Raw genomic sequence first — 19,636 nt, forward strand, 5'->3', positions numbered from 1 at the left:
AAATCTAATATACTTACTTCAATTTATAATGGATGTATAGGATAGTGGAGTAACCTTAAGAATTCTAAAGAATCCGAAATGAACAATTTTTTTTTTTTGAGAAATGCTAGGGACACATACTTTTGCACAATTTTGTGCCACAACTCGCCACATGGTGAGTTGTGATAGGTTAGAGTGTATTAGTTAGTCATGTGGGGACACACTCTAACTAATCACAACTCGTCATGTGACAAGTTGTAGCTAAAGTTGTGCAAAAATGTGTGTCCTCAACATTTCTCTTTTTTTTTTTCCCCTCTAAATGGAAGAATGCACTTTTTGGTAAACAAGTATATACACATACTATTTTTGGAACTTTTATAATAAAAAAATCCATATTCATTTGTATTTGCTATTTTGCTTATAACATCATTATAATAATTAGCTAGTGTTGGCTAAGAGTCTTAGAGCACAACTCACACTTCCTTGATTACAAAAAAAAAAAATGACACTTCCTTAGAAACATCCAAATTCAAATGGCCCCTCCCCCATTGTAATTATGGCAGTATCACCACACACACAAAAACACCTAGTTGGTGTTTAAGAGGATGTAACTTTTCTAATTAAAATAGGTCATGTTAACAAGTGCTCTTAAAATAATGGTTAATAATCCATTTTATAATTTTTTTTATACCATTTTTATAAGAAATGAAAAAAAAACTCTCAAAACTTTAATTTTTTTTTTCATAAATTTTTTTTTTAAATAGATTATTAACCAGTGCCATTAGGGCATCTATTAACATTTTCCAATTAAAATTGATCTTAATGACCATTGAGTTTGGATTAAGCTGGAGAGGTGTATTAACTCTTCTAATTGGATTTTTGGGAATCCAACCGTTCCTTATTAAGTCCAACATGAACATGAGCTTTCCCTTCAGTGAGGGTGATTTTGGTGAATGGATTGGTGACTTCTGACTCAAGAGTAATGACTAATGACTAATGAGAATGGCTCTCAAGTCTCAAGGGTAGGTTCCTGAGAATTTATGAATGCCATTATGGTGGTTTGGTTTGGAACACATGCCCCGTCGTTGTTGTTGTGTACAAATTGACAATGAATGTCATATGTATTGTCTAACCTATATAGGCAGAGTCTTTGGGACCCTTATTAGTGTCACAATTTTAGTGACAAGTGTCACCTGTTAATTTGGTGGCATATTGATAAGTAGAACAATAAGAAACATACTGATATGATATCATCATATGATATGAAAGGTCATGGTTATGGAGTTTTCTTGGAATTAAAAGTGCCTCTGGAATTTCCAATAATGTTCTTGCCAATCATTCATGTAATGAAGATTTTCGATTTGGCCCAGGCGTGTTAAAAAGAAAAGGGGAGATTACGTTCCAAAAATAAAATAAAATAAAAAGTTCAGACTTCAGAGTACCTCCCTTGTTTCAAATTAGGCCTTAGGAATTTTATTTTATCAAATGTAGTTCCAAAATTATGAAATCATTCAATTTGAAGTCTTTCACTATCTCTATTATTTATTACCTTTATTATGGGCAGTAAGTAACCAAGCAAAGAAAAACAGGGTGGATAGAGAAAGAAAACTCCATTCTGTGAGAGAGAAAAGTTTGATTGTCATAAAATTGAAATTGCTTACCTCGGTGAAAACAGACAATTTTATTTACACTTTCCCCTTTTTTGTTCTGCTACTTCCTAGAATAACATAAATGAACAAGGGTTTGAAATTGAGGTGGTTTCGCAAGTTTAAGACTTTAATTGAAAAAATTAAAAACTTGAGACCTATTCTGCAAAATAGCATAAACTTTGAAGTTTGAACTATTTTTATGCAATTTTACTAAAATATAATTATTCAATGCTGCATAAATAATAATCTCATGTCTCAAGTGAACAATAGGCTTCATCATAAATTTATTTAGTAAGACTCGCTCGTTGTTGGTGAGTAGTGAATAATTATTCAATCTTAAAGATCAAAAGTTTATTTGGGGATATCCAGGTAGTGGGGCTCAATAGATTTTAAGGATGTGTTGTAATCCTAGAAGGCTGGAATTCTAAGTTTCATCCACCATATTATCAATCCATAAGATTTTTGGAGTGTCTCATTTATAAGAAGCGAAATAATTTAGCCAAAAGTTAGGACATCACTTCCTTATAAATCTATATATTCCTAAAAGTTAAAAGTATATCATTTATTGTTGCTATGTTTTTGTTGAATTACATCAACGGCCACATCATCCACCCATTTTCAACATTTTCTCTCTCTTATTTTTAATTCTTTTTTTTTTCTTACTAATTTCCCAACCTTTTGTTATACTTTCTCTAACTTTTTCCCTCCCTTTTTATATTTAAATCTCCCCACTACTATCTACCTTAATATCACTTTTCCTCTATCCCTTTATCTTCCTTTATTTTTTTACTTTTCTTATTCCACTCCTCTTACTATAAATTTACAATTCTTTTTTCCATTTTATTCATAGTTTTTTCACACACAAAAGGTTATTTCTTTCTCTCATTTTCCACACACAAAAGGTTATTTCTTTCTCTCATTTTCCACACACAAAATGTTATTTTTCTCTCTTTCTCTTTCTCTCATTTTTCCTTCATTTTTTGTGGATTTCTTTTTATATAAATATTTTTCTTGCATCTCTACTTTAGGTTGATAAATTTTTGTATTATTTGGAACTCTACTTTGGGTTGATGTGATTAAGTTTTGTGTTTTTAAGTTGTAATCTTTTTTATTCTTTTTGATTTCATAGATGTTATCATATTGCTGTATAAAAATAGTATATAAGAATATAATGTTATTTTATTATATAATATAACATGACTTGGATAATTTGGTGTTTATAATTATATTTTTTACTTTTACTTTTTTTCTTCTTATATTATTTTCTATAAATTTCTTATTATTCTCTCTCACATTCTCTTTTGAAAAGTGGTTATTTCATTTCTCCTGATTTTTTATTCTTTTCATGCAACTTTACTTTATATTGATTAATCATTATGATTTTTAAAACTATATTTTGGGTTCCTACGTTTTGGTGTTGTATTTTTTAGTTTCCAATCACAAAGAGTCTCTCTCTTTATAATAAAATTTAGAGAATAAATTATACATATTCAATATAAGTTTGATATGAATTTTGATTATCATGATAATCTCTTTTTAGAGAATGAATAATTTGAATAATTTATTTTTTTTAAAAATTATACACGCGCGCGCACGCCCACACACACACACACACACACATATATTGCTGAAATGTACAATCAACCTCATGCAATTCATTTTCTCAAAAAAAAAAAAAAAACCTCATGCAATTCATTTAAAAGTAACAACGTTAAAACAAATGAATAATTGCCCTAAAAATTACATTTGTATATTCATAGCCTTTATGTTTTAAAATGTTTTCACTTAAATTTATCCATATCAAAGTAGAATGAAATGCTATATTAATGAAACTTAATAAAAGCATAACAACAATAAATATTATACTTAAGATTTTAGATATTATAAGTTTGATATATATATATATATATATATATATATATAAAATAAATATAGATTTAGATTAGGTACTTTCAACCCAAACATGTCTTTTCCCACAAAAGCAGATCGTGGACCAAAATGAATTGAAGTAATTTGAATGGACCAAATGGAATAAAGTGAACCAAATTGACAGAATAGGACCGAATAGAAACAAGTTGGACCGAATAGACCATATAGGACCGAAGTAGACAGAATGGACGGAATAGAACTAAAGTGCACAAAAGGGACCGAATAGGACCAAGTAGACTAAATAGCCCCAATAGGATTGAAGTGGATCAAAGGGGACAGACTGGACCGAATTGGAGCAAATAGAACCAAAGTGGACTGAATAGACAGAGTAGGACAGAATAGGACCAATGGGGACTGAATAGGACCAATGTGGACTGAATGGACTGAAGTGGACTGAATTGAATGGAATAGAACTTTAGTGGACAAAATGAACCGAATAGGACCAAATTGGACCTATGAGGACATAATGGATTGAATAGAACCAATGTGGTCTGAATAAGACTTTTGAATATTGATAACTTTTATTGCATTTTTAAGGCTCATATTTCTAATTTCTAATCTCTATTTTATTATTTTCTTTGTATTTGTTAACTCAAGACTAAAGAGTTCAGCCCAAATATAATAAAATTTCATACTTTTCAACCCAAAAATTAAGGGAAATTTTTTTTTTTAGAGCTAAACTTGAAATGAAAACCTACAAAAAAAAAAAAAAAACAATTTAAACCCCAATTAGTCTAAAATGGATTGAAAGGGGACTAAAATTGATCAAGTGGACCAGATTGGATCGAGCAGACAAAATTGGATTGAAGTAGACCTAGTTGGATATAATAGAAATTGTTGAATTTTTGGGAAAAACAAATTATCTTCAAAAAAAATTAGAAAAAAAATATACCCTATATTATAATACAAAATAATATTTATTTTTACACATAGTATAAGTCTGCGACTAGTTATATGTTAAAAAAAAAAATCAAGACAAGCATTATTCTTATTCCCAAGTTGCATGTAATTAATTAGCTAATCCTTCCACATGTCTTTATCACCAAGTCGGCACATAAATTATAAAAAAAAAAAAAGAAGGTTGGGCAGATAGAATTAGAAAAGCAAAAATCAAATGGAGTATTCAGTCCTCTTCCAAGTGACAATACCTAAACCACAGACCAAGGCCCATGAAGTTAAAAACTAGACGACAACCATAAATGATGGGCCTCCTATCCCATTTTAAAATTAAAAAATGAAAGTCCTTTTATACACACACACACACATATATATATATATATATATATATATATATATATATATATATATATATATTTTGGATTCAGATCCTCTAGAGTTCTTAGGGTACTCTACCAGCAGAGTTCATTAAATCCTAACCACTCTTTAATGATTTAATGGTTTAGATTCTGCCATGTAAGCATTTCATTAATAATATTCTTGAAATAATAAAATAATGTTGTAAACAAAACAATTAAGATGATTGTTAATGAAATGCTGACATGACAAAATCTAGACCATTAAATCATTAAGGAGTGGTTAAGATTTAATGAACTCTACTGGGTAGAGAGTAGCCTAAAAACTCTAGAGGATCTGAATCCATATTTTTTTAGGTAAAAAGTCTTTATACATATAATAGTTATAAATGTAATGGGGATGGAGATGGAGGGTGATTTGGTAAAATTAAGAAGTAGTTGGATCTGACCCTGTCATATGTAGTTGTGTTCCAGGTGGAATGGTCAGTATTGTCCCCACATACACATACACATACGCATACGAGGACGTTAATGTGGGCCACTACATGCGGCCCATCTCCATCTCTACCACGTTCATGTTTTATTTTTCTTTTCTTACAACAACAAAAAAAAATAGTAATTATCTTTCGTTGTAATAAATGTTAGAATATTGGCAATGACTTCAAAGGCTATAAAACTGCAAATCCAACCAAATTTTAGGGTTCCCAATCCGTGTCCTTGGATTTCTCTCTACAAACCCTTCATTTATGGGGGACAGTCATAATATTATGGTACGTACCTTCTCATTATTCTCTCTCTCTCTCTTAGGTTCTTTCATTTCAATTCAATTCAATTATCCATTTCATTCATGTCAATCGAAAGTACAGTTTCAGAGTTTCATTATAAAGTTGTTGGCTTTCAATCCAATTATTCCTTTTTCCACTTTTAATTGTGCTTAAACTAATAAATTAACTTATACCCAGTTGATTTTGGATTGGAATTTTATTATTTTTCGTCTCAAATTTGGTTATAATAGAGGTTGATCTTTCTCTTTTTTTTCTTTTTTCTTTTTTCGATTAAACTTTTCTAGATTTGGACCATGAGATGGAATGAAAGTTGTTCTTCTTGATCTTGATCTGACTGAATTTTGGTGGGTTGTTTATTTGTTATGGATTTGGAGAGTGAAAGTTCAGTTCTTGAATCTGTGGAAGATAATGAAGTAACCCAAGAAAGAATGCCCCATGATGATGATGACAATGAGATAAGTAATAATGGGTCTTGTCCTAATGAGATTGATAAGTTGGTTTCTGGTCAAAATTCTAGTGCTAATAATGCATTGGTAATAGATACAGGAGGGAAATATTTTGAAAGTGAACAACCTGTGAATTCACCTCCACTAGACGCTAAATCTCCTGGTGGGGGGTCACCTCCCACAACAAAAGGATATGGCTTGAAGAAATGGAGGAGAATTAGGAGAGAGTTTGCTAAGGATGTAAGTCCAAGTATAGATACTAGTAAAATTTTGAAGCGGGGTTTGTCTGGTGCTGCGAATCCTGCTAAAGCTCAGCACATCCCTATTGAGATCAAGCAAAATAGTGAGGGTTCAGTAGGATCTGCAAATGTATTTAGAACTGACGGGTTTGCAACCCATGGTTCTACTTCGGATTCTAGGTTTGCAGCTGGGGCTGCTTTTGCTGCAGGTACAGATTCGGAGAACAGTGAGGATCGGAGTAGCAAGTCTTCCACAGCAGCCAGTGTTCCGAAGATGAAGTATGATCTGCCTGCAGTGTTGGGACATCCACGGGAGAAGAATAGGATGAAGAATATTAGTGGGAAGAGTTCAGGTAATTCACCTCAAAAGAGTCAGCAAGGAAAGGGACGGATTGAAGGCAGTAAGAAGGCTCGAGGAGAAAGGGTCAAAATTGAGAAGGAAAACTCTCATTCCAGCATGGAATCTGACTCAAGAAGCTCCAATTTTGTCTTTGTGCAGGGTGCGACTAGTAACGGAAAACAAAGTGGAAGGTCAATGAATTATGATGGGGAAAATAGTGATGAAGCTCTCCCAAGTGAGCAACAGTTTAATCAGGAAATTCAACAAGATGATTTAGCTGCACACTCATCTTGGGAGGCTAAGGAAGAAAAAAGGGAGAACCATCGGTCCTTCACAGATCAAGATGCTTTTGTTGAGTCTATCTTTAGCCTCCGGTCTGTGCAAGAAGCTCTGGAAAAAGGTTTGTTTTCTCTTCTTATGACAAGTTGACAACTTTGATAAGCAGTATTACAATGCTTTGTATACCTTACTAATGTACAATAATTACCTTGCCCTTTGCAATGATATACAGTGTCCTATGAGTTAATGTTTATATTGGTTTGGTCGCTCTTAGTTTTTATGATCCCAGCTGAAGTTGCCTAACATATATTGTACCACAGGTTTTTTTTTTTTTTACAAAGTGTCTTTTCTACTCATTTACTGCGGTTTGCAATAGAAGTGAGCTATGAAATTTTGATACAGGGAAAAAAAATTGTTATCATTTCGTAACAGATCATGCTAGAGTATGTATTATATGTGATCACGGTTGCATCTCTTTTCAAATCTGCAAAAAGTTTATCCTATCCACCTTGTTTGGTTTGTCTGTATAACAAATTCTGGGGGATCAATTTAGTGTAGAGCTCATATGTTTGGGGAATTCAATTGAACATATGCCCAAGTTCTTTTGTTGCATGAGAAGGGATTTAGTTGTTTGCGACTAAATCTGAGGGAGGATTAGAGTAGATTGACAGGTGGTGATCAGTTGGATGGGAGGCAAAAATGTCTTTGGACTACATATATAGTTAAGCAAATTGCATTAAATTGTTAGGAAGGGCAGAGAGTGAACTTGGATGGATGGTAGACTTCATGGTTAAACCATAGTAAAATTTTTACAATGTAATTTGTGATCACTGTTTGCCCTCTAATAGAGACCTTTTGTTTAGTCCCTCCTGGAAACTACAAAAGAGGATGTTTGATTTACGAATGACATAAATGGGCATTTGGAAGTTGAAGCAGATGTCGGATGCCAGAGCTAGATATGGGGGGCTTGTCAAGATTTGCTTTGGATGAAAGATTCTGGTTTATTGAGAAGGTGGCAATGATTTGTGAAAGACTTCAAATTTGTGTTAAATTCAGGTTACTAAGAATTTGGTGTATATTTTGGGCTCAGGTTGTTATTTGATGTATGTGGGCCCAGTGATAAAAGGGATTAGATATATTAGGTGGTGGCGATTTGCTGGATTGTGGGTTAGGCTGACTCTTGGTTTTGCGGGGAGAAATTAGGGGAGAAAATAGGGAAGACGTCCCTGAGCAAGAGGGAATTTTTAAAGGGGTTTGTGAAGAGTATGGATTGGTGGCTTGATATGATATTTGGACTCTTTTTTTTACTAAGTTTATGTAAGTTGGAGCTCTGGTACCAAAATTAGTGATTTGCACTGGGGCTCCAATCATAGGCAAATGGCCATTGCAAGGAATTTAAGTTCTGTGCTTAATGCACAAGGAGGAGATAGATGCAAGAGGAAATGGATGAGTGAAGGAGTGGAGGAGTGGAGGAGAATATTGCAGGAATTTGGGTTAGGAAAGAAGAGAAAGGGGAAGATTAGAAGAAGCAAATAAATTTTTTGAAGGTTAGAATAATTAGATATTCTAATACTGCATGATATTTAAAGAAGGAAAGGTCAAATTTTCTTTCACATACTTGGTGTACTAGCTTTTACTGGGGTTCTGATCCCATCCCATGAGTATTGACCATTGATTTTTCTAGCCAATCTACTAATTAATTTTCCAAGTGGTGGACCCATGCTACCGGGGCCTTGCTTATCCATGGGGAGAAGGGTTAGGGGAATAGTGGGCCCTCAAGAGCACTATTGAGAGAAAGGTCCTGCACCCTCTCATTCGCTAAGGGGTTCACCATTTCTTTCTGCTAAGCCCAAATCTTTAGCCATCAATACATTTCTGGTATGAAGTGAATGGTGGGCATAGGATTTAATTTGTAGAGGCCATGACCTGCGAATAAATTTTTAAAAACTTTGTAATTTGTGCCTCATTATTTGTTTGAAATCACATCATGTTTTCTGCTGAAGTTCCTCGTGCCTGTTATCTGTGAAATGGTTCTTAATGAAAATTTAGGCAATGGCAGTTCTGTTGCAAATTGAACATTTTAAGTTTAAATGGTTTTGTGTTGTACTCTTGCAGAAGTTCAGAATTTCAGGGAGATCGGAAACGTACCTACATCACCCACTGACGTTTCAAACAAGGGAAATAGCATACCAGCAGATTTCACTACTACTGATCCAGAGAACTACATACCAAACTCATCCAACCAGCTGGGATCTGAAAAGATTAGACAAACTGCTTTGACTTCCTTGGAAGCCCAAGTATTAAGCTTGACAAAGAATGTAAAACTTTTTGAAAGCAAATTGGAGGAGGCAAGGACAATGCTTGAGGCAAAGGACGTCAGGATAGCTGAACTCGAAGCCACTATAAACAATAGCAAGTCACCAAGGGAGGAATCAGGAAGCACCCAGGAGGAAAAACATAGAGAGACACAGACTGAGCTTGAGGGTCTCTTCAAGCAAAAGATTGAAGCTGAGGTTGAGTATCTGGCAATATCAAAGACAATACAGAAAATGAAGGTTGCTGCTAGTGATCAGTTGACAATCATAGAAGAACAAAAAGCTCTGGCTGGGGAGCAAGCACAGGTTCTGAACAAGCTTGGAGAAGCAGAAAGCAAGGCCACAATGCTTCAAAAACAAGCAGTGGCGTTAGAGAAATGTTGTGGAGAAATCATAGGAGCTGAAGAGGTTTTGAAGATGCAGGGGAGGATGTATAAGGTTACATCGTGTTTTTTCGTACAGTTGATATTGCTTGTTACGATGTTTTGGCTTTTTGTTTTGCAGTTTTCGCCTCGTTCTGGGGTGGTTGTACCCACATAAGTCTGAACAGTAGGTCTTTTTTCTTTTTCCTTTTTGTGTAATCTGAAAATCTCTAGGGCAAATATTTGAATGTTAAGGTTCATCGTTGTTGTGCAAACTTTTTCATCCTCTGTTGAGTTGGGGTAGGTGCGGTTGTACGAATGGTTTAATGTCAAATTATGCACATTTTGTAACTCTTTATTGTGCTAATTTTTTTTGTTGAGAAGAGCGTCACAAAATTACAACTTCCATACAAATTCAATACTAATTTTCAGCTGGCTGGAATGGATCTCTGTTTGAGGCAGGGCGTCATGTGTGCTTGCATGTTTGTGTGTGGAGAGATAAATGTGTTGCAGAAATAGAAGGAAAGTACAAAGCAATGTTATGTTGAGTTGGCTGGTGATTATTTGTGTTGTGGCGTAGTCCTATCTTTGCACATGCTTGATTGAGGCCTGGGGTCCACCCCATGTAAGAGGGACTCGTGGATCGTATACATGATATATTTTTCCATGCTGCAAGAAAATGTAATGTTGGCTCCACGTATATCTTTTCATGCACGCAGTGATGGAACATGAAGTCCGTAAAAGAAAAAATGATACTTCTTTTTATCTTTCTTGGCCTTTTATGTGTTAATTATAATACGACAAAGTATACCAACCCCTAAAAGTTTTCCAAACGTTTCAAGAAACACACTACTTGTTATTTGTATAAATACAATGGGTAAACGGTAAACCATATCCTCTCCAATCTTTAACAGAATATTCTTTCTTTTCTTTTTTAATTGAAAATAAATAATAATAATAATAATAAAACCTGCAACATAAGGCAAAGCATGGCTTCAGGGGTTGCAAGAGCCTCAAAGTGGCTATCCTAACTTGTACAATGACGTTAGCTCAAGCTGCATAATACCGCACATCACGGATGCCATTGGTTCATTTCGTACTAGAAGTCCCCTAATGTTCTTTAAATGTTATGTGGGAAAGATTCAGGTGTTGTAATCATCAATGAAGCACCTTATTTTACCATGTTTGATGTTTCCTAATCCTCTATGCTCTGTGAGAGATGGTTAACTATGATGGCATGTAGAGAAGACAGCTCATGCTGCAATCCTTTTTTTTTTTTTTTCAAATAAAATAGTTAATAGGCATGGATAACTGATAATTAAAAGGTACCAACATAAAAATATTTTATTTCTGCATAGACAAAAATTTCAGAGTTGATGAAAGGAATTGGTCTTTAAATTTAAAATGAATATACAATAGACAATTTTTTTTGCAAAATCTGATATCCATTCAACAGGCAAAGCAGAGGTGCATTGCTTGCTGATAGTAAATAATAATACTGTTAAGTTATACTTTCCAATTGCTTTAAAACACAATTTGGAAAGGTCGGAGAGCTGAGTTCACAATGAAAACCATTAATCATTTATGATTCTTAAGTTAAGCCAACTATTGCTACCACAGCATCAGTTCCAGAAACACATTCATCTTCAACAAATGGAATGGTTCTCCGCACTGTCAATTTCATTGGGTGGGTCCCATTGCCTGCAAACAGCGATATAAAAATGTACCCACACTTGCAAGTTATTTTATATTACTCAGAAAACTCAGATTCTTACCTTCAGTGGTTCTATCCCCTTCAATGCAAATGGCAGCATAATGAGAACCAGCCAATTCTAAGAGAGCAAATTGCCAATTTCTTGTCAGGTTCTTGGGATCATCAAAAGAATCAACAACTACATCAAATGCCTGACAGCATAATAAAAACCGAAAGAGATTTCAGAAACTTCTTTGAGGAAAAATGTTTATGCAATTTGTGTTTCATATAACATTTTATGAGAATTTACTTCCCAATATGTAAAAATGTATGTGTTTGGAGGAGTTAGGGGGGGGGGGGGGGGATACTATCTTTGAATGCTTTGAAAATTTTCAATTAAGAACCTTAGAATCTCTACGCTCAGAAAGATGTCCTTGTGTAGCAGTCCTAAATCGAATGGTAAAGGTTTTAAAAGGTGCAGCTGAGAAGCCCCTCCCCAATGCTTTCACATATGCCTCCTGAAAGTGTGATCCATAACATTAATAAAACAGCTTCATGAAAAGAAACATTACATTCAACTCTCAAAGCTCAATCATTCATTTTTCTTTTTTGGTGGTATTTTACACACACCAAAATGACCCAATCAGTCTTTAACCTATGAGGAGGTGCCCTTTGAGCCAGTGCTCATTGGCTGCAAAGCTCAATCATCCTATCATTTTGATTTCTTGAGTTCATGTAGAAGTGTATGCATACTCCAGTATATCCAACTGTTCAAATCCATACTGCTTTGCATTATTTCCTATAAAGCATGTAAATTCTGGGACAATCTTTTAGACTCTTCTTTCTTTTGTCTGATATCTATTGGTTTTTTTAAAACTAAATACATAGAAAGAATAATTCATATAGTTTAGTCACATAAAAAGAAAACCTGGTAATCAAGCTGGACAGGCCAACATATCTGAGCCCAACATAATGAAACACAGGCATATGCTTGCGAAAGAAGAAGAAGAAGAAGAAGATGATGATCACAAATGATGATAATGATAATACACAAAATTTCCAGGAGAATTTATCCACATGCATCTTTAAAAAATCCAAAGAAATTTGAAATATATTTCAAGCGTGTCATGACTCAAGAGTGTTGTTTCTACTTTTTATTTTTATAAAGAATATAGGTACTCAATCCTAGTTCCTTTAAAGGTGAAACTTCTGCTGAGCACCCTACATTGAACTGTCTATAATAAGAGTAAAACTTCCTAACAAGTTAAGAACACATTAGTTTTTCTACTATATCTACTCTTTTTTTTCCTTAATGAAAAGACATATCACTAGAATTACTGCTTGAAGATGGAATGGTCTTCTAGCAATGTAAACAAAATTGACTGCTACCAAACTTTATAACATACCATGCATTTGCTGCAGAAGCTACCATGAAACTCATTATTAGGATTTATTAGATTTTCATCCATCTATAACAATGAACTGAAGGTACTTGATGCATATCAATATTCACACAACCTAACTCACCTTGAGAGTCCATAATTTTATAAACTCCTGACGCTGAAATTCAGGGTCTGAAATGGCAGTTAAAAGTCCCACTTCATAAGGAGAAAAGTACCTTCGAGCAAATGCTAAGATATTATTCTTCAACTTCCGTTGCTTCTCTTCCACATCAATGCCAATCTACAATAGGAAAAGCAAATCATGTCAGCTTAAATTTGCTGTTTCTTCAACAAAATAGATAATTCAATAAAGACATCAAACAAAATCAGAACAGAATATAATGATCACACATGCAGAAGTTATAAGTGGGCCATGAATATACAAAAAACTTACTGCTGAATTCACGGTCACTCCACAAGCTATTATAGAAGAAGTGTGTGAAATGTTGAAATGCAATGGTGGTAGGTGTGAGCCATCAACATCTTGCCACTCTACCTATTCACATATGCTATCAGAAACAAATATGAGAAAACAAATGAACTTTAAAGAAATGTGCTAATAAGGAAAAGCAAGGAAGGTACAAAAAAAAGTAGAGAGCAAAGTCTTATTGTACATCAATGGTCAGAAAACAAACTCACCTCAGGCTTCCCATATATATTCTTCTTAAACTTCAAGGATCTTGGTTCAACTTGACTATTTGTCTGATCTAGTAACAAACAAAATTTGTTTAAATATACACCAACCTCTCCATGCAACATATTCTATAAAATTTAAAATAAGAATGCTTCTTATGACAAAAGAGTGGATAGTCAAGAAATCAAACAAAAGGACATGGATAGCATTTAAATAACTAAAATAGCTTTGTACATACATGTATATAGTTCAAAATCTTTATAAAGTAAAGCCTAGGTTGCCATCCACTTTGTGCCACATTCAGACTAAAAAATACGCCTGTCAGTACAACTAATCTAGACCAGGGTTGAAATAAACAATTTGTTGTGTACCACAACAAATACAACAAAACCATGGACTCTACAATGTACATGTAAGAAACACTTCACCATATTTGACCTCAATGGCGACAACCTAAATGTAAGAATTATTAAATGAAATTTAACAAGAAGAACGAATAATAAAAGTATTAAGCAAAAGAGGACCTACATCTTGCAATGGTAGTGCGAACCAATGCACGGGCAAGCAGCGCTCTTCTTTGGAGCTGATCTCCACGCATACGGAAAACATTTTCTTTCTCACATGGTGACAGAATTTCCAAATATTGATTAAGAAGGCTTGCATTCTTCACCTCATTAGGTAATATATACCATAAATGGGTTTCCCTAGAAACCCAAAAAAAAAAAAAAGTTTTCACATTGTTGATGTAGCTAATAAAGTTTAGAATGAAATATCCAAACAATAGAACATATGCATAATAGAGTAACTAAATTTTTTACGTTGGACATCAACCCTACTCCTTTTTTCGGGCTTGGGGCTGGTTGTGAACAAAATATTCAACAATAAGCAGAGAGACAAGGAGAAGTTAATGAAATGGTACATAGTGTATAAAAGTAAAGGGCATAAAGTGTGTCATACATTGGAGATGGAAGCTGTACTGGGGCCAAAGAAGCAGCAGAGAAGCTCCTTTGAAAGCAACGTATATTCATCATGAAATTTAGTCTATGCCTCAACAACAACAACATGCATACTTAGGATTGTTGCACAACACAAACACTAAAGCAAGCAACCTGCAACCAAATAAAAAGATAAAAGAGAATTACACAAAACATGACAGCTGGTGAATGAAATGCCTAACTCTAACCCTAACCATAAGTTAATCAGCATTTAACTCCCCATAGTAGCTATTGCAAACCCTAACTCACCAAACATTGAAAAGCCTCAATTTTTAATTGAAAAATAAAAAATAACAATAAAATTTAACAACTTGAGTCTAATTCAAAGATATTCATGATGCAGTCCCATAATAATCAAAGCCCAAATGTTTACAATGAACAGATTAGTAACAGAAAAATTATATATTTTTTCAATTTTTACCTTGAATTTGTGGTGAACCGAAACAAAATTTGGGGCAGAAGAATTTCACAAATCTTAGACCAAGAGTGATTGATTGTGCTAGAGAGAGAGAGAGAGAGAGAGAGGCTTTGAATGAGTGATATCAGAGAGAAAGCTCTGAGAGTCAAGATTTGAGAGAGAGAGTGTGTGGAACACTAACATATATTTAAGACGGAAATTGTTTTCTTAACACATGGTTTTAGCATCCACAATAGTGGTGCTATTTTTTTAGCTATTTGGCACCACAAAAAGTTACTTAGTCTATTTTACCTATTCACTTTACAAAACATCCAGCAACAGTAGATCTATTTTAACTTTTAACACAATAAAATAATATAAACATCACAATAATATAATATATCCACTACAATAAAATAATATATCTATGACAATAAACAACAATCACAACCACTGCAACTGCTACCGCTGCCACTACCGCGACCGCCGCCACCACCACTACATGATCGCAAATAATCATCTAGTATTAATAAGTGATTTTTTTAACCCCAAATTATACTTATACATTTTTTTTTTTTTTACTTAAACAATTTTTCAATTATCATGATAGCAAATAATCATCTAGTGTAACAATAATATTTTGTTTTAACCCCAAATTATATATATACAAATTTATCTTTTGACTAAAAAAAATTTCTCAATTGTCATGATAGCCTATTAGCGTCTAGTATAACAACATTATTTTTTTTTAAACACTACTTTAAGTCATACAGTTGCTTGCATTAATCCTCACCCATCTCAAATCTCAACTACCCTGACCCCTTGCAATCAAAAGATATTCCTTAAAATTGAGTATATAACCATAAAACTTTAAACTGAGAGCCTAAATTTCCCCTTTACCAGCATTTTCTCAGCAGCCAACCAAAATGTTTAAACTAACTAAACATTTTGATAAAAACCCAGCCAAAAAAGGTTCAAACACCGAATTTCCCCCAACATACCCATTTGATTGACATGCAATGAAGTGACTTAAAGCCTCACAAACCACAACCAAATCACTCACAAGGATCCCATCACAGACTTGGGGTTGCAAGGATACCAGAACAGAGTGAACAAACAAACCACACCATTTTAATCACGAATTTAACAAATACCCAAATCACTACTTAAAATCTCAGATACCACAAACCACATATCTTAACTCGTAATAAGTCTCTTAACCACAAATCATATCGCAAAAATAAATAAATAAATAAACAAAAAGAAGAGAGAAAGAATAGAGTGATACCTGAGATCGGCGGAAAACCGAAGCAATGGGCTGAGGAAGGCAGCGGCGGCTTCGCCAGAGATGAGCTGAGCTTTGGTGCCGGCGGCGGTGAGGAGGTTGATGAATCGGTGAGAGTTTGTGGATGAGGATGATGGGAATCGGTGAAGCTAAAGCCTTTGTGAGAGCTGAGAGCTTGAGAAGGAGTTGTGCCTTTGTCTGTCTTTGTGTGATAAACCAGAGAAAGAAAAGAAATAGAAACAAGTTTTTTTTTTTTGGACTGAATTGTGCCTGTCAAGTTCAAGTTTAAATGTGTATAAAGTTCTCAAAAACTTGAACTTTGATCCTTCTCTCCCACGCTTAGAGCCAAGTTTTTACAAAATAAAATATTATTATATTATATTTTTCTCAAACTAGTGAGATATGCAAGTTATAATCAATTATCCAAATCATTATCAACTAATACTATATTTAATCACATATCGTGCCATGGAAGCTCCATCCATGGAAAAATTATTAGGTGTATCGAAAGATTGCTGAACTGGTCCTTTTAACTAATAAAATGTTGTTATTTATGTAAATGTGACATTATCTAGTGATTTTTTTATTTTTTATTTATTGTGTTGAGTAGGAAGCTAACTCACACATTTACATTAGTAACATTATTTTATTAGTTGGAAAGACCATTTCAACTATTCTCCATATGGATCTAATAATCATTCTTTAGACTTTGCACAAATTTGGGGGTAATAACTAATAAGGTTGCTTTATTTTTTTTTCTTTTTTTTTTTGTGGGTGTGTGGACAGTATTGGAAATGAGATTGATGTTTTGGAAGATCATTGGATTCCTTGGATCTGAAGTTTTTAAACCAAAACCAAGAAATAATCAAGTTTTTGGAACTCTTTACTTGTAAAAACCTTATATGTCAATCATGCAGAATGATAGCAGAAAAGATGACTCACCTAAACAGCAGTGCAAATGGGTTAATAGTTTTGGGACTAGTAGAAATCATTCCAAAATTCAACCCTGCAGAGCTATGGTCAAAAGTTGTTATTATTATTTGAGCTTTGTTGAAGGAAAAAGAGTTGGTTGTGAGCAAATTGATTGTTGTTGAAGGTGATTCTAAGATACGCATTAGATGCTAGCAAAAAGCTAAGACCCATCATCATTGATGATATTTTATTTGTTAAGAAACACTTTGGGTCTGTTTGGTGATTAATTTCAAACTCATATTTTTACATTTTAAATAATATTACACACATTTTTAAATACATTTTCACCTACACGTATTTTAAAAAACTACAAAAAAAAAATATAAAAATTTTATCTCAAACTACTCTACCAAACACTCTTTTATATTCTCAGGAAAAAACAAAAAAGCATTTTAGAGTTTTATTAGGATTCTAAATGCTTCTGCCCATGTAAGTGTATTATTTATATTTTTGAGTTTTTACTATTCACACGCTAGTTTTTTCTTCTACGGTTACTATAAGCTTTATTGTTTTTATTTTTTTAAAAACACACATATATATATATATATATATATATAGAAAAAAGAGGATGAGATAAAGACATACACTCATATGTCAATATTAAAATTGCATGTCAACAGTTAGTATCGCAGAGTAAGTGATAAAATTTAGTACTTACTTCTTAATAAATGCTTTTTTTTCTCATTAAAAAAATTCTCAACTTGAAATGATTTTTGGGGGGTGGGGGTAAAAATGAAAAGTCTCATCATTAGCCTATATTTTAAGTCTGAGAAGTAAAGGGATCTGAATCTTTAAATTTTGGTTTGGTCTAAGGCCCAATACTATTCTATTAGAATTATCGAAATAGTCATCAAGATGCTCCTGATTCCTGAGTCAACCACATAAAATAATGATGAAGACCCAGAGGTGGGCCCCCAATGTTGCATCACTAAGCCCACCAACTGAAAGATTTGCAACTGACATGGCAGTTAGGATTGACCACTTCCCATTACCTATTACCTATTACCTTTGCCTGCCCAACACGTCAAATCGTCAATATCTCAAATCTCAATGGACACACAAATTGTACGGGGACTATTTGTTAATATGATGTTAATACAATGTTAGGTGTGTGTAACTAATAGTTTTTAATCTTTTTAAAATATACATGTGTAAAAAAGTGTATAAAAATATATATAATATTATTTAAAAATTAAAAATATGTGTTTAAGTTAATATATCAAATATGTTCTATGTTATTAGAGCAAGTGTATTGCACATACACCATGTGCAATTGGTTTTTACCTTATTATTGTTATCTATACTCACACCTCAGATTAAGAGTTTTATAAATTTGATAGTTATAAATTATAATGATAGGAGGTGAATTTTAAATCTTGGATATCTCAATTGAAAATATTAAAATGCATTAGATGAAATACAAAACTTTTAACAAAGTGTCACTCATGATAAGAACACATCATCATCATCACTATTATTGAATGTATTTATGTGTAAATACATGTTACAACCTAGTGGTTATTTATTAGAGAACTATGATAAGAAAATAATCATCACCATAACTTATAGTAAAAAGTAAAAACTCAAGCCATGAAACTTCAGAAAATCCAAATAAACATCACACATGTTTCAGACTATCAGTTTAATTGGACTCTTAATCCAAATCAAATGAAAGAAAAAAAGTACTTAAAGTCCAAATGGCACATAAAATACAAAATTTGGACAAATCTCTATATGGAAATAAGAGTTTGTCATATTACCTTTGGCTATCTCATGTCACAATCTCAGCCATGAATGCCACCTTCTAATTAACTATTTACTTATTATTGGTTAAGGATTTTTTTATTTTTTTTTCTGATTGGATATAGGTTAAGGAATTTGATTCCATGTCAGAGGGAACTTGTGATTCGTCATGAATTCGTGACAGTTTAATTAGTGTGTACATCTGGAAATAGTAATACTATATTTTAGTTTAAAGGGAAATAGCGGTTTGAGTGTGTATATATGAAATTACTTTTACCATATTGGAGTATAAACAATCACATGTATTTGTGTAACCAAAAGATCATATATTCAAATTTAATCATTTGAAAGCCATAATATATATGACATGTCCAATTTTTGTTATGATCGTCTTAATTGTAGTTTAAGGCATTGCCAAATTATTGACATCTCCAATACACCAATTTTTTTCATCAGGTGTGTAAAGGTTAATGTATTACATGTCAGAAGATCAGTGATAGATGGAAAAGTATACAAGAGTAGACAATTTCATTGAGAGGGATCGATGCTTTTGTTTTGCCTTCTACCCTAATTCAAGAATTATATATAATTAATGGAAATAATAAATACAATTTGACCATGCTTTACATTTTACGGTGATGCCAATTAATTGTGCAAATGATATATGACTTAACAATATGGACCACTTGACTTTCCAGGCAGCATGACTTTTTCATTTCCTCAGTTTTTTATTTATTTTTTATTTTTATAAATATTAATAATTCAGTTTTGTTAAATGTGAATAATATAAATTGTTTCGATCGAATATGTAAATGTGCACACATGGAAACTGTACTCATTGCTCTTCAAAAGAATTGAATCAGCCCCAAGAAGATCAAGCTTCAATGATACGATGTAAA

At 33.2% G+C, this 19,636-nt stretch overlaps 2 protein-coding genes across 3 annotated transcripts; one reads left to right on the plus strand and one right to left on the minus strand.

Moving 5' to 3' along the window:
• The first annotated feature begins 5,357 nt into the window (after positions 1-5,357).
• On the plus strand, positions 5,358-9,927 carry LOC142640607 (WPP domain-interacting protein 2-like). The gene is made up of 3 exons (XM_075814782.1): positions 5,358-5,580; positions 5,880-7,020; positions 9,015-9,927. The coding sequence occupies exons 2-3, from the start codon at positions 5,958-5,960 to the stop codon at positions 9,752-9,754; spliced, it is 1,803 nt and encodes a 600-aa protein (XP_075670897.1). The 5' UTR covers positions 5,358-5,580; positions 5,880-5,957; the 3' UTR covers positions 9,755-9,927.
• Positions 9,928-10,894: 967 nt separating this feature from the next.
• On the minus strand, positions 10,895-16,310 carry LOC142638564 (uncharacterized). Of its 2 annotated transcripts, none has more exons than XM_075812593.1 (9): positions 16,026-16,310; positions 14,303-14,454; positions 13,874-14,049; positions 13,351-13,418; positions 13,106-13,207; positions 12,797-12,952; positions 11,674-11,787; positions 11,352-11,481; positions 10,895-11,277 (listed from the first exon to the last, which is right to left on the minus strand). In XM_075812593.1, the coding sequence occupies exons 2-9, from the start codon at positions 14,407-14,409 to the stop codon at positions 11,168-11,170; spliced, it is 963 nt and encodes a 320-aa protein (XP_075668708.1). In that variant the 5' UTR covers positions 14,410-14,454; positions 16,026-16,310; the 3' UTR covers positions 10,895-11,167. The 2 variants fall into 2 exon arrangements, with proteins under 2 accessions (XP_075668708.1, XP_075668709.1); XM_075812594.1 differs by having other exon boundaries at positions 13,351-13,413; positions 16,026-16,276.
• Between the last annotated feature and the right edge of the window lie 3,326 nt (positions 16,311-19,636).

Source organism: Castanea sativa, chromosome 6, assembly GCF_040712315.1.
Source record: "Castanea sativa cultivar Marrone di Chiusa Pesio chromosome 6, ASM4071231v1".
Taxonomy (NCBI): Eukaryota; Viridiplantae; Streptophyta; class Magnoliopsida; order Fagales; family Fagaceae; genus Castanea; species Castanea sativa.